This window comes from Phaethon aethereus (genome assembly GCF_964289735.1).
Source record: "Phaethon aethereus genome assembly, chromosome: 11".
NCBI lineage: Eukaryota > Metazoa > Chordata > Aves > Phaethontiformes > Phaethontidae > Phaethon > Phaethon aethereus.
Window position 1 is genome coordinate 8644179 of NC_138587.1, and position 13429 is coordinate 8657607.

Here is a 13429-nt window from a genome sequence, read left to right on the forward strand (position 1 = left end):
ACAACGTGCTTGTTTATACCAGAAATACAAAATATAACTGTGACCCATATAGCACATGCGTACACACAGTGAGTGAAAGCTTCTATATAGACTTACGCCATTTTCAGGGACTAAAACCAGAAAAAGACATTTAGTACGTTAGAGCTCAGGCACAGAGCCACAGCTATTGTGGACCACTGCCACCTGGACAACTGGGATAGGGCAGAGGAAATAGCAAACAGCCCAGGAGCTCGTCAGGGCTTTCAGCACGTCCTAACTATCTGCCAAGCCTCCAGCCTCCGTAGGTACATTCTTGAGATCACAGAAAAAGGTGATGGCTGATGGTCCTAAAGGTCCTCATTCTGAACAACGATCAATCCTATGGAGAGCACGCTGGGCTAAGAAAGTGGCCACTACGAAAATTAAAGGACACTAGCTGTCGTTCTCAATCCGTGACAAGCGAGATGTGAGCATCAAGCCTTGCAACACTAGACACATATAAATTTGTATCATTTCTATGGATATCGAAGCAGTCACGAGTATTTTTAGAAGCCGGCTGGTGGATAGCTTTGTGACCCACATGATGACCTTTGGTCAAAGAGTACGTGGCACTATGGCGGGGAGGGGACTGATCTGTGGCAGTTTAAAAACCTTTCCTTTGACCTTAGGAGCCAGGAGAGGGCCAAGATGGCACGCTTCCAGACGTATACATGGTTATGTGTGGCTTGTCAGAGGCTGTAGGCCAAAATGAAACTGAAGAAAATGAGTGCTAGCTAGTCCCATACCAATGAAAAGAAGGGCCAAAGCCTTACAGAGTACTGTAAGGCTTCTCATTATGAGCTGGGAAAGTGAAAGAAATTAAAGCAATTACTTCACTAAGTCCACCCTAATACAGCAGAACATCAAAATGCTTAGCCTATGAACTCCAGTGAAGACTTCAGCCACGTAGTAACAAAGGAGACACAGCCAATTCCCTCTTAGCAAGAAGAGAAGCCATGCATTCCACGTGAATATATGCGGACAATAATGAACAGCTCTTAAAACTATCAAAGTATATCACACAAAACTTCTGATCAGCACAAGACAGCCCTACAAATAATCCACAAACATCTGAAAGTTCCAGGCTCAAAGGTGTAAGGGCGCACTGAAAGGGGTACACCTTCTACCTAACCCACAGAATTAGCTGCACCGCTCTGCAGAAACTAAGGCTTTTCTCACCACCAGACACGACAAACAGGTTCTTTGCAACCCACGGGGTCAGATGTAGAGGACACGGCACAACACAACTTCTGCCTGGCAGAGGAAGAAAATCCTATGGGGTAAAAACATAAGAAGGTGATCTGGCTAAAAGAGAAGGCCTCCTTTTGAAAAGCTAATCTTTAACTCACAATTCTATACAGAGTTTCTGACAATCTTGCCAAACGACGAGGAAAAAAATCAGTTATGTAGGAACTGCTTCAACTCTCCAGGAGCCTGCTCTAATTGCATCCTTTACAAACCAGTGTAGAGAGTGAGAGGCTCGTACCAACATGGGCAACTCATTATTTGGGAAACAGAGAACAGAAAAGAGGACAAGAATCTCTTGATGATGGCTCATCTTTCTCTACTACAACCTGGGGGAACAAGTTAAAATGCAATTGCAATCTTTGTGGCCAGCAGCACTCTCAGATATTGCAGAAGTTGTATGAGGCAGCAGAACAGGCAAAGTTTATTAGGAGTTTACATATTAGACACACTGATGGCTTTTTCTCCTATGTTTTTCTGTTGTTCAAAGCATTAACCTGTTGCCCTGCTGCAGGACAACTGGAGGAACATCTACATAAATTATAGAGTAAAAATATTGATTTTCTATACAAGCACTACATTATGATTTTGTTTCATCAATAACAGATAATAGAGTTTGAAAGTATTTTGGCTGTTACTGCCTGAAGTAGTCAACGATGGCCTGTTTAGCCAATAATAGCACCACAGACTTATGTAAAAATTCCTAACATATTTATCTATTTCTGTTTGTTATTTTCTATGTTTTTAAAAGATATTTGTAATTTCTTTCAAGTTTCACAATGTTATGGAGCTCTTACAGAGCTGGGTACTGCAAGAGCTAATCCAAGACTGCTATTTCCAAAGTTGTTGTATCTTTGTTACAGGTAAACAAAACACAACATTTAGGAATCTGAATAGACTTCAAGGCCATTTACATTATTTGGATATAACTATTTAATATTAAACTGAATTAAGCCTAATGAGGAGCTTAAAAAGTTGGCATTAATTGTGCTCTTTTGAAAGTGAACTTCAGCCTACAATTATTATTTCTTTTAACTTATTACGTATATCATGTGGTTATTGATTGCTATTCATCAATAAACTTACAGGTTTTATTGTTCCAAAGTGTTATACGCTCCCTCTTCTGGTAATATCTTGAAAACACCGTTTCTAGACTTTATGTGTATCAAATGTTAGATTTTAAGCATATCATATTGCCTGGAAGAAAAAACAACCCCAAAATGCAACAAAAAAACAAAGCAGCATCATGTCAATACCTGGAAGTTTGTTTGTGAAAAGTCAGCAAGCTGATGATCAAAATGAGTAAATAAATAACAAGTGAAAATTACTTGATATAATGCCTAAGTAAAGTAGGTAGCAGCCCACTGACTTTGTAGCTGTGCCTAAAAACAAACTGTTACAGGTTCCTTTTTATTTTATAAGGATACCATTGTCTCAAGTTTTCCCAAAAGCGCGACAGTCATCTGCACGGTTGGCTACCATCTGGTGCACTATTGCTGTAGGTGAGAATACAGCTTTCAGGATAGTGCCTCCTTTTCCAGAGGGAGCAGATGGAGAAGTTCCTATAAAACATGGTTTTTAGGTCCAGCATGGGTAACTTTCTTCCATCTAGTACACTGTCTCCTTTTCTCTCCACTTGTAGAGAGCTGGTGGGCATTCATCTTCCCGCTCTACTGCAAAAGCTGTGCGAAAGCTACATGTACACCCTATGCACCTCCCACTCTCAAAAAACAAACCCAGAAACCAAACAACTATTTAGAGCACAGAAAATTAGAATTTTTAAATAAACTTAAGAAGTCCAGAAAGAAACAGTAAAAGGGATGTACAGGAAAACAAGCAGAAGATGACCTATTAATAAATACACTCACATGCATACATTAATCTCTTTCCTTGACTATCCGTGTCTGATAAAGCTGGTGTTTCAAGCAGGACACGCTGTTGCTCCCCCGCTCTCCATCAAATTATGCAAAATCCAAGAACACCACGACGTTTCACAAACCACACTAATAGCATTGCTGCCAAAACACTGAGAGGAAAAACTAGTGAAAAAGCTTTTGTTTGTTTTGCCCTGTTAAAGCCCTCCTCCTTTCTTCCACTTTTCCCCCTCAACCCCGAGTAATAAAACCAGCACCGTACCTACTTCATACGCACTCCTGCAAGGTCACTTTCTCCTACCTTCCTTATTTAGTTTCCTCCTTATTGTCTTCATCTATTTCTTTTTATATGCATTTTACTTAAGTTCTTTGTTTTACATTTCCCTTTTTAGCTATTCCCCCGTGTCCTCTCTTTCCCCTCCTTGGACACACACCCACTCACACTGCACACCACTTAATTCTAGCTGTGCTGAGCCAGCCCTGCCGAGGCTGCCATCCTCCTGCCCGCGCTAGCTGGCCGCTGCTGCCCCAGCCAGGTGCTGCCCAGCTCTGTACTGGGAGCAGCGATATCTTGGCAAAAAATTAATGTAATTGATGGTTGCTGATGAAATTTCCTATCTGTCCTTTGTAGCTGTTCTTACAGAGAAAAAGAGACTATGTGCAAATCCTCTCCCTTCCAAATGCAGCAGTTGCTTGAGAGTCAGCTGGTGGGATGAGAGGGTACAGTCTGTGCAACTTGAAACTATGTGCTTCCATGGGAAAAAAAAAAAAAGGAGGGGTGGAGGGCAAAAAAACCACCCGAACTATTTTCTTCATGACAGTTCAATACTCAGCACTGTTTTACAAGCTTCCCAGAACACTTCTCCCTGGAATCACGAAGCGCTGTGGTGTTTATCTGAGGTCTGCAGTTCTTGGAATAATCTACACAGTTCATGAGAACACATACTTCTCCCCCAAAAATGAGGAAGTCCTTATAAATAATTGATATGCACACGGTTAGCTTTTGACATTAACCTACTTCTAACTCCACCCTCCAACACCAAGTTCACATCTCGATAGCTCTGACACATTCCCAACTCTTCTCCAAAGCAGCAGAAAGCCTGCCCTTTTTTATTCCGATCCAGGCTTCTTCCACTCCCCAGCTCTTAAACAGGTTGCAGCTTCATTCTTCTGCACTCAGCTCAGGGCTGCGGGCCAAACCCTGCGTGCCCATGGCCTGCCCTCGCAACGCGTGCCACCTCCTCTGGCCGAGCTCCAGCTCAAAGGAGTGGCGTAGGCGTTAGAAAGAGCCCTTTTAGCAGTGAAGGAAACCTTCCAAGGATGTGGGGCACGTAAGCTGATGCAGAATGGCCTTCCCTGAGCCCGCAGAAAATCTGAAATGATAGTTATGAGAGCTGTGTTCTGCTCCACGTGCCATTTCATCATTCAGAATGAGTTCTGAATGATGAAACTTAACATTGACTTTTAAATCGGATAACTCTCTCATTGTCAATCATCTTTAATTGTAGACCTGATGCAACTATCCCAGCTGGCTTCTTCCAAAGTGAAGCTGTAGTCAAATAAACTCAACATGTACTTTTTATTAGAATTACTTGTTCTCTTTAGATCTTACTCCAATCTATTGATCAACATGCTAACCTTCCCCCTCTTACTGAACAACTATTTCTGTAAGCAACAGTGAACGCAGCACTGCTTCCTCTTTTACCACAAAGATAAATATCTTTGCTTTTCTTTCTTTCCACTTGTTCTTCCCTCGTCAATGTTTACCTTGAAAAGTCAGTCCCAGCCTCCAAATGCCTAGCAAGGAGATCACTATAAAGGAGCAGGGTTTTCATGCAACCCTTCTGTATTTTTGTACGTTAGACTTGTTTCAAATACTTTAACATTTTAGTAAGAACATAATTAAAAAAATTATATCCCTTATCCAGCCAGTAATAAAACACAAGGATTTCTGCATGTAGGTCTTCTGCTACAGCAGAACAGCACGAAATTCGATTCACGTTAACCAAAGGTAAGAAAAGCCAAAACCACGCCAAAGCACTTTAAGTTTGCAATATTTTAGCACACACAGTGCTATAGGTAGAATAACATGAGTTACATGGTAAGCAGTAAACAATCAATTTCTTTTTTAAATTTGAAGCTGAACATCACCTTTTTGTTAGCTGACACTCAAAATTGCTTTATATCTTCAACCAGAGCTTGACAAATCCATGTACCCACAAAAAAGGACAAAGTTTTTCTAGAAAACTGCCATCAACTTCTCAAACAGCCTCCCTATGCTTTCATGTAATAAACAAAGACCACAGCCATTACGCTTACAAAAATAGCATTCTGCACATGAACTGTTTGCACTGTTACAATTAACCACAGAGCTTAACTTCACTCCTTGAAATCTGCATGGCAGAACTTGTTTGTGACTTCAAATCCCAACTAGCACATTTGGTATTCATCGAATGGCTTTGGGGTACACATTTCAGAGCCCAAAATATTTACAATGTTTCTTTTCAGGTGTTAATATTTTCTTATTTAATGCTGCATTATTTAAAAATAACTAGATAATCAGCTGAAACCTTTTTTTTCTGAAATGAATCCTGTGCTGACCTCTGAGCCCATTCCCTTCTGGGAATATGCTGAGATGATTCTTGCAAAAGCTACAGAATTGCACAAATCTCTGCCAAGAAGAAATTAAACTAGTTGTTGCTGGACCTGGAGACTAAGATCCAACTACTGGAATCTGGACTGTGTGAACTCCTGCGAGAGAACTGTGTATTTAAACAGAAGCTGCTGAAGCTGCCAATGATAATTTGTTAAATCATATATATTAACTCGAGCCACAATATGCCAAATGCCACCTGTGCACATTTGGCAATATGCTTGGCAGATTACTCCAGCACATCTGTGACACACCACATAATATTAAAGTTTTATTTTGGTTATTAGACTACTACAGAAGATTACTGATACCCAAGAAAATTCCTATGATTTATGTAAAACGTTTTCATACTGCTTTAAAAAGACATTAGTGAACAGTGGACACTTAATTACCGAAAGAAATTGCTTGCTGCCAAGAGTATGCAGGCCATAATGAAGGCTTATCCCTCCAAAACGCAGATGAGCTCAGGCAATCCCCTATGAGGGGAAAAAAACAACCAACCAACCAAAAAACCCACTAAACAACAACCCCCCCCCAGTCCTCAGGTCCAATGGCTTTGGAACAAGATTCAGTACATTCCTTTCTTTTCCTATCTGCTTCAAATGCTGCCTCGTACAGATACTTTATCTTTGATTTGGTAAGCCATGCTAAACATTCTTTATTCTATTCTAAACAAGCAACATCTGCAGAATTAAAAAAAAAACAAACAACCTTAAAAATATTGAAGACTGATGTCAGATTTTTCAGAACAACTAGCTGATGCCAAATTTGAGAAAACAGAAAGAGGGTAGGGCAAATTTATATTCAGTTCTCAGTATGTCAGAAGAAACCAAATACGCAACGCTGCAGGGACTGTAATATTTAAATTACATATGATAAAACATCTGAAATACAACAGCATATAAGCAGGGATAGTTAACGGATGATTTATCCCAATTAAAATCACAACAAATATCACATGTTCTCTCCAAATCCAAGCACTTAGCACCAACACCAAAAAACCCCCTTATGAGTAGCCAAAGTAGTAAACCTCCTAACTAAAGGTGGGTGTGAGAACTGGCTGAGGAAGGAGTATGGTTATAAAATTATATGAAGGAGATTCACGAGATACCTTACGCTGTCTTGCAGGATGGACCCAAGTAAGTAACACAAGTGAACATCTCTCTCTCTACTGCCAGGATCTGCCCTCTAGTCTCTCCAGGCTGAGTATAAGGTTGTGTGATGACCTCTATTGCTATCGCACAACCTCCTAGAAACCACAAAAGGTGGGCAAACCTGTAGTATTATCCTGTTTCTGAACCCAATGCTGCTTATTTAAACATGCACTGATCAGAAACCGAAATGCTTAAGCGATTCCCCACCGGCTCACAGAGCAGCAAGCAAAGCTCACAGCATTGCTCACCTTTCCCACTGCACGCCAAACCCATGGAAGTGAATCAAAACACTAGACATAGCTTTTTCATGACTCAACAACCCAACACGCTATCATCTCTTTCCAATACGTATTGTATTAATGGTTTTCACAATCACTGCATGACTCACAGACACTCTCAGTTTTAAGTTTTATAGCCAGCCTTCAGTATTATTGCCGAGAGTTTAACCCCATTTTATATTTACAGAAACCAAGGCACAAGAGGAAACAAACAACTCTGCAAAAAACCCTCAGAAAAATTAGAAGGAAGAAACCCCACACCTTTACACTGATGCTACTTCCATTCTGCTGAGCTATCTCCTGTCTCTGAGCCACAGAGCAGCCCAGACGGTGCAGAGAAGCAGCTCTCCTCAGACAGGAGGCTGATAACCACAAGGAGATGCGATAAACCTGTGGAACGGCTGAAATACCAACGAAAGGTCATACGGCCCGAAAACCACGTCACTTCAGGTTTCCGTGAACAACCTGAAATAACTGTCGCGATGGCTTCCTCAAAGAGCAACCTTTCAGTGCAGCACGGGAACCATACCTAGCACGTTTTCATGGGAAGGAGAGAGGGGAAACAAAAGGGACACAGGCACATCCCGCCATCTGCCGAGGGGGCATTCTTGAGGAGCCTGTTAGGTTAGCAATTTAACAGACAGAAAAGTAATTTTTACTGTAAGAATTTATGTATTGAGAGGAAACTGTGCAGGGACTTTAGCAATACACCTGATTTAAATACAGAGGGAGGGTCTATGTGGCATGGAAGTTGGAGACGCTGGCACATGATCATCCAGAGTGTAGACAAATACTCCAGCTGGAGAAAAGTACTGTGTTTTCTCAGAGTAGGTCATCATGATAAGCAATCTCAGGTGCTTCACCCACAAGACTGAATGCCTGAACATTATACCTTTTTTCCATCTTTCATCTCTGAATTGATTTTCAGCCATCCAAGGAAGATGCTGATACCATGAAAGCATAACCATTCAAAAAAGCAGCAGCAAGAATACCAGCAATAAAGGACTTAAATCATTTGTCCAGCCCCACAAAATGAAGCAGCTGAGATCTGACAAAACAGAGGATTTGTCTTAAAACAACTCGTCAGCTGGCTGGTCTGCTCCTGCCCCACCAGATCCCCAGCATCATGGCCATCCTACTCCAAAAGGGTAAAACCATTTGAGAGCGCTGACAGTCAGCTGCTGTACACAGGCTTCAGATATCTCATTATATTAGATTGCTTTTAAAAACTAACCTACACATGGCATTATGTATACCAAATACATCTCTGAATTTTACAAATAAATGATAGTATACATACCATCAGTACAGAATAAATTATTAAAACGGTAATTCATACTCCAAATGCAAGCTTAGATTGCCTCAAAAAATATAATTTAATTTTGAATTAAGTATCTCTTCCAGTCAAACCCATGAAATACAAAAGTACCAGTTACAAACAAAATTCTGTGATTTGTATCAATAAAGTATTTTACTAAAAAGGTCAGCTATTCTGATGAACAAGGTTACATGTAAATTATTTCTGACTATTTGTGGTCCAAGGAAAAAGCCAGCATATGCCCTGCAATGCATTTTCAGCCTACCTAGTTTAGTACTTTATCACAAATATGCTTTGGAAGAAATTAATTAGCTTATTACGTTTAGATAATAGTTTGTTTAGCCTTCCTTTGACAAAAGTGGTATCTTAAAAGAACATATTCTACTTCAGAAAACAAAATCCCACCTGACAAGTTTCGAAGAACACCAAGTACAAGCGACACGTATCACCAGGATTTGCAGAATATTTTAAAATATTACTTTTTCTCTGGTAACAATTAAAAATAACTTTAAAAGACCCTAAGAGCATCACAAAGGTACAGCTTTATGGATGCACTGTAATTTTTCAGAACTTGTTGAAGTAATCTCTCCTACATCAATCCTTGAAATAATGCCACAAATAAAAGACCTAATTCGGGGAAAAAAAACTGACTGTGATGAATCCAAAGAGTGTTTTATTTTCTCATTATCATGATAGTATACTTTTTGTTTTAAAAAGAACTGTGTGTTTTGAGGACTTCAGCAATTTCCTTCTCCTGAAGTACACTTGTGTTAAAAATAAAAATACACCATTGCCTGGTAATCAATCACCTGCTGTATTTATCAGCTTTCACATTCAATTTGCTAAAACGAGGGACAACAGCATAAGGATTTCAAGAATGTGAAGGCTGACAAAAAGCAAGGAGAGTACTAGCTCTACACAAAATCACCACGTCAGCCTTTTTACCTTTCTGAAGCTATTAGTTTGGCAAACTAAGGTCCTTTAATGACGTTCACCCCACCCAAGCCTGTTTTTCTCATCAGAATGACCCCGCCTGTTTCCTCTGCATGCCGCAGCCTTTGCTGAGCGTCTTCATTGTTCAGAATGGGCTTGAGAAATACTAAGAATAACCTTCTCATTTCCATCCCCTCCTACATTTCTCTCAAAGTATCAGTCTGTCATTGATGTAAGGTTTACATTAAAGAAAGTTTCATGTTTATTGATCACGGTCCTACAATGTGATACAGAATGGGAACATTACATTTATATTTATGCTCTTGTTTTCCATACCTTTATTTCGTGGTTCCCTCTTCACTCTGTTCCTTTTAAATTGTAAGTAGTGCTTACAGAGGAGTTTGAATTAACTTCTCATAACAAGTTTAGCACTGTTACAAGCGGCATTACAACACCCCGTGTTTTCATGTCCACGGACAAGAAGTAATGTCGTACCTATTTAGTTCTTGAACTGCATCTTCAGCCTGCCCACAAGGCTGTCATGGCCACAGCTAGGATGCTGGTTCCTACAGCACAGATACCTGTTTGTCAGATGGTATTTGGAGTTCACCTGCTCATTTCAGTATGACAACCCAAAGCGTCTGCAGATGTCCACAGCTCCCCATGACTACCAACCTGAGCCAATTCCCTATTACTGACCTCAAAATGGAAGATTCAATATGCAAACACTCAGAATTAGGTACCATCCAGTCCTCCCCCACAAATTTATTTTTAGCTACCAGAATCAATTTAATATGGTATTTTAGAAGGACTTATTGGACATCTCAAACCATATTCAGTGAGAGGTAAGGAATCATGCTGGCAAGGAGTGGATATGTTCCCAGCTGATACAAAAGCTTATAGCAACCAGAGTAAGAAAAGCTGATGCCCTTCTGTTCTTATGGCTCCCTACAGCTCTGGAGACTTAAGTCTACAAACTTGTGGGTGTTTTAAAAACTTTATTACTACTGCCATCCACAGAATAACAACCAAACTAGTAAGAATTACGTCACAAGACCTATCAGATTCTTCTCAAAGACATCCTGTGCAACACAACTGCAGAAATCCTACAGCAAGGGTAGGGGTATAATCCATAAGGCATTGAAACACAAAAACGCCGAAGTGAAAGGTGGAAAAGGTAAGTTCACCCTCTGCACAGCAGAGACCCCTTCCCAGTCTCTAGGAAGCAGCAGAAGCGAGTATGCCTTTTCTTGTCAAAGGGCTGGAGTATTTAAGATGCAAGAAAAGTTATCCCTTGTTCTCACCACTAGAAGAGACTCCCCACCCATATCCAGCATTTTCTACCCTTTTGAACACTGAGGCAATCAGCAGGTGCACTGGGTTAGGAAAAAAGGGAACACATACACAAATACGCACACCCAGAAGGAGGGAGGAGTTGTTCAGAAGATGCTTTGTCCATCTTTTTTATTAGCACTTGGTTAGAAAACGTATCCTGACTTTCTCAAGAAACAAAACCTGAATACCTAAAGTCTCCTATCAAAATATTGGCATGAAACTGTTTGAGATGAACTTCTAGTCTTGAAAGGAGTATGAAAAAGAACTGCCAGCCTCCCCCAGTTAGGTTTGTAGGAAGTAACTGAGCACTTGAACTTGCGTAGCACTTCACATTTTCTCAGTCCTCTATAAACACTGGCTAACACCAACCAACACAACATGAGCTTCCTAGCATAGTTTATATACAAAACCATTGGACCAGTAAAACAAATACAAATTGATACTTCTGAAAATAAATAAGCAAGCTTACTGGCCAGTGGAAGCATACTATGTTTTACAACAAAATTTGTGTAAGTTGAGCTTTTTAGCTCAAGTTCACAGTTCACACTGTAACAGAACCCATGTAAAAATAATCTGTATAAATACACATGGAGAAACGACACACACAGACACAAACACACTACACATACTGTCCGTGAAATACGCTATATGTCATTTCAAAATTGAATTGTATGTATACAGCATTTCAAGACGGCATTAAAAATAAAAAGAACAAGATCTTTACGTAACTGCATTACAATATATATGTAATGATTAAACACAGGTTATGTTCTTTTACATTATTTATAATGTAATGATCTATGTACCATCAATTTAAAAAAAAATTGCCAGGCTTAATCCTGATTTAACCTCACCCTTAATTATTAAAAATAGTTAAACACTTACCATAATGTGATTGAAATGCCTGTGGTTTTACGACCTGATTACAGTGGTTACACATCACCAAATAGAAATCATCATGAGCCGGGCAAAGACCAAATATTGGCATATCTAAAAACAAAAAGACAAAATGGCATCTCTCAGCTGCTGACAATTATTGAAAAACAGTTTAATTACAGAGCCATGACACTAGTGTTGAATCACATTTTTAATACATTTGTACCAAATTTGAAAATGAGAAAAAAAGAGCATATAATGCAATAGATAATCTTGTGCTGGAGTATTACAAAAGCAAAAATCTTCCTACAAAGATAAATGTAAAATGAGTGATTATGTGTAGAAAACATCTATTAGAAAACTGATTTAGGACTGATTATCTTATAGCAGATGCAAGAATGTAATAAAAAAAAGACTGACTTAAGTGACAAACACAACGTGAGAGGGGACAGTTTATGTATTCTGAAAGGGGTTTGGATTTTATTCCAATTTCATTAAATGTATTCAAAATTGAACTTTATTTTCTATTTAATTTTTTTAAACCATTTTAAATACACAGTCATTTACCAGGCAGTATTACATGCCTAATGGTTTTATTTGTTTAACAGTGCATTATAGGCCAGCCATCTGCTGCCAGAGATCTGTGTAACAGCTATGCAAGAGAGAGAAATAGAGATAACAGTATGTCAGAGCATGTGTGGATTTCAGAGATAACAGACATACTTGCAGACTTTTACTAATAAAATTAGTTTCTACAATTTTGTTTTTAAGAATACAGTTTCTTAAGAATATAGTTTAACAGTTAAAACTGCATTCAGAGACTACTGGAGCATTAACTACAACATCTAAAGGTATGTTACATTTATGTAACTACAATGTTATTCAATCATTAGAAGACAAAAAATAGGAAACTGCAAACATAATGGTATAAATTTGTTATTGCCAAACACATGGCTAGAGGATCTATAACACTATTTAAAGGTTTAAAACTAATAGAAGAAAACTTATTTTCTTAAAAAACTCAAGTAATAGATTTATCTTAACAGTAGCTTAGAAATTAAGTTAAACTTATTTACCTCTGTGCTAGAACCGACCCCAGAGTTTTGTTTTAAAGCTACTAATTTGCCTACGTGTATTTTTAACAACATCCATATTTTTGTTCATTAATGGAGCACCAATTATGAAAGAAATTGAGTGGGCTGCATTTTAAGAGTGAATGCACCATAACACAGGGTAACCGCTGGCAGTGCGATGCGGTCAGTCCTGTAGAGCCCCACGGACTCCACTTTTGTTCCTCACAGACAAAAGAACGTACCCACACCGAACAGCTTCCAGAATTAAGGGCTCCCTTTGTAGTAAGTATCTTCATCATAAAAATTTAATTACCTTTCTTTAAAAAAAATAAGGTCTATGCCAGGTTTTCCAAAAACCTTATTAGCGCTACATTAAAATTAAGCATGATACCTGCAATAACAGCTGCAACTGGATTTTGCAGTTGGATGCAAATACAACCATCGACATCTGACATGGCTGTGACAGATCAGAGCTACCCTTATCCGAATCACAGGTACCTTTTCACAATTAAGGTTACATTAAATAAATAATAAATTGTAAACTGATTTGCACTTCATTAAGTAGCAACTCTTGCTTATTTATTTCTATGATATTTATATTTTTTAAAAAATATTAAGACCTCAGGCACACCTATCTTACTGCAGACTAGGCAAAACTGCGTAAATATATGC

At 39.0% G+C, this 13429-nt stretch overlaps 1 protein-coding gene across 1 annotated transcript in view; it reads right to left on the reverse strand.

Annotated features, from left to right (window-relative positions):
• Nucleotides 1-13429, reverse strand: part of ATXN7 (ataxin 7) — a gene marked incomplete at both ends in the record, with an annotated part of 60601 nt that overhangs the window by 24851 nt on the left and 22321 nt on the right. The window contains one exon of the mRNA XM_082004523.1: nucleotides 11694-11798. Within this exon, the coding sequence (XP_081860649.1) occupies nucleotides 11694-11798 (105 nt within the window). The remainder of the gene's footprint in view (nucleotides 1-11693; nucleotides 11799-13429) is intronic.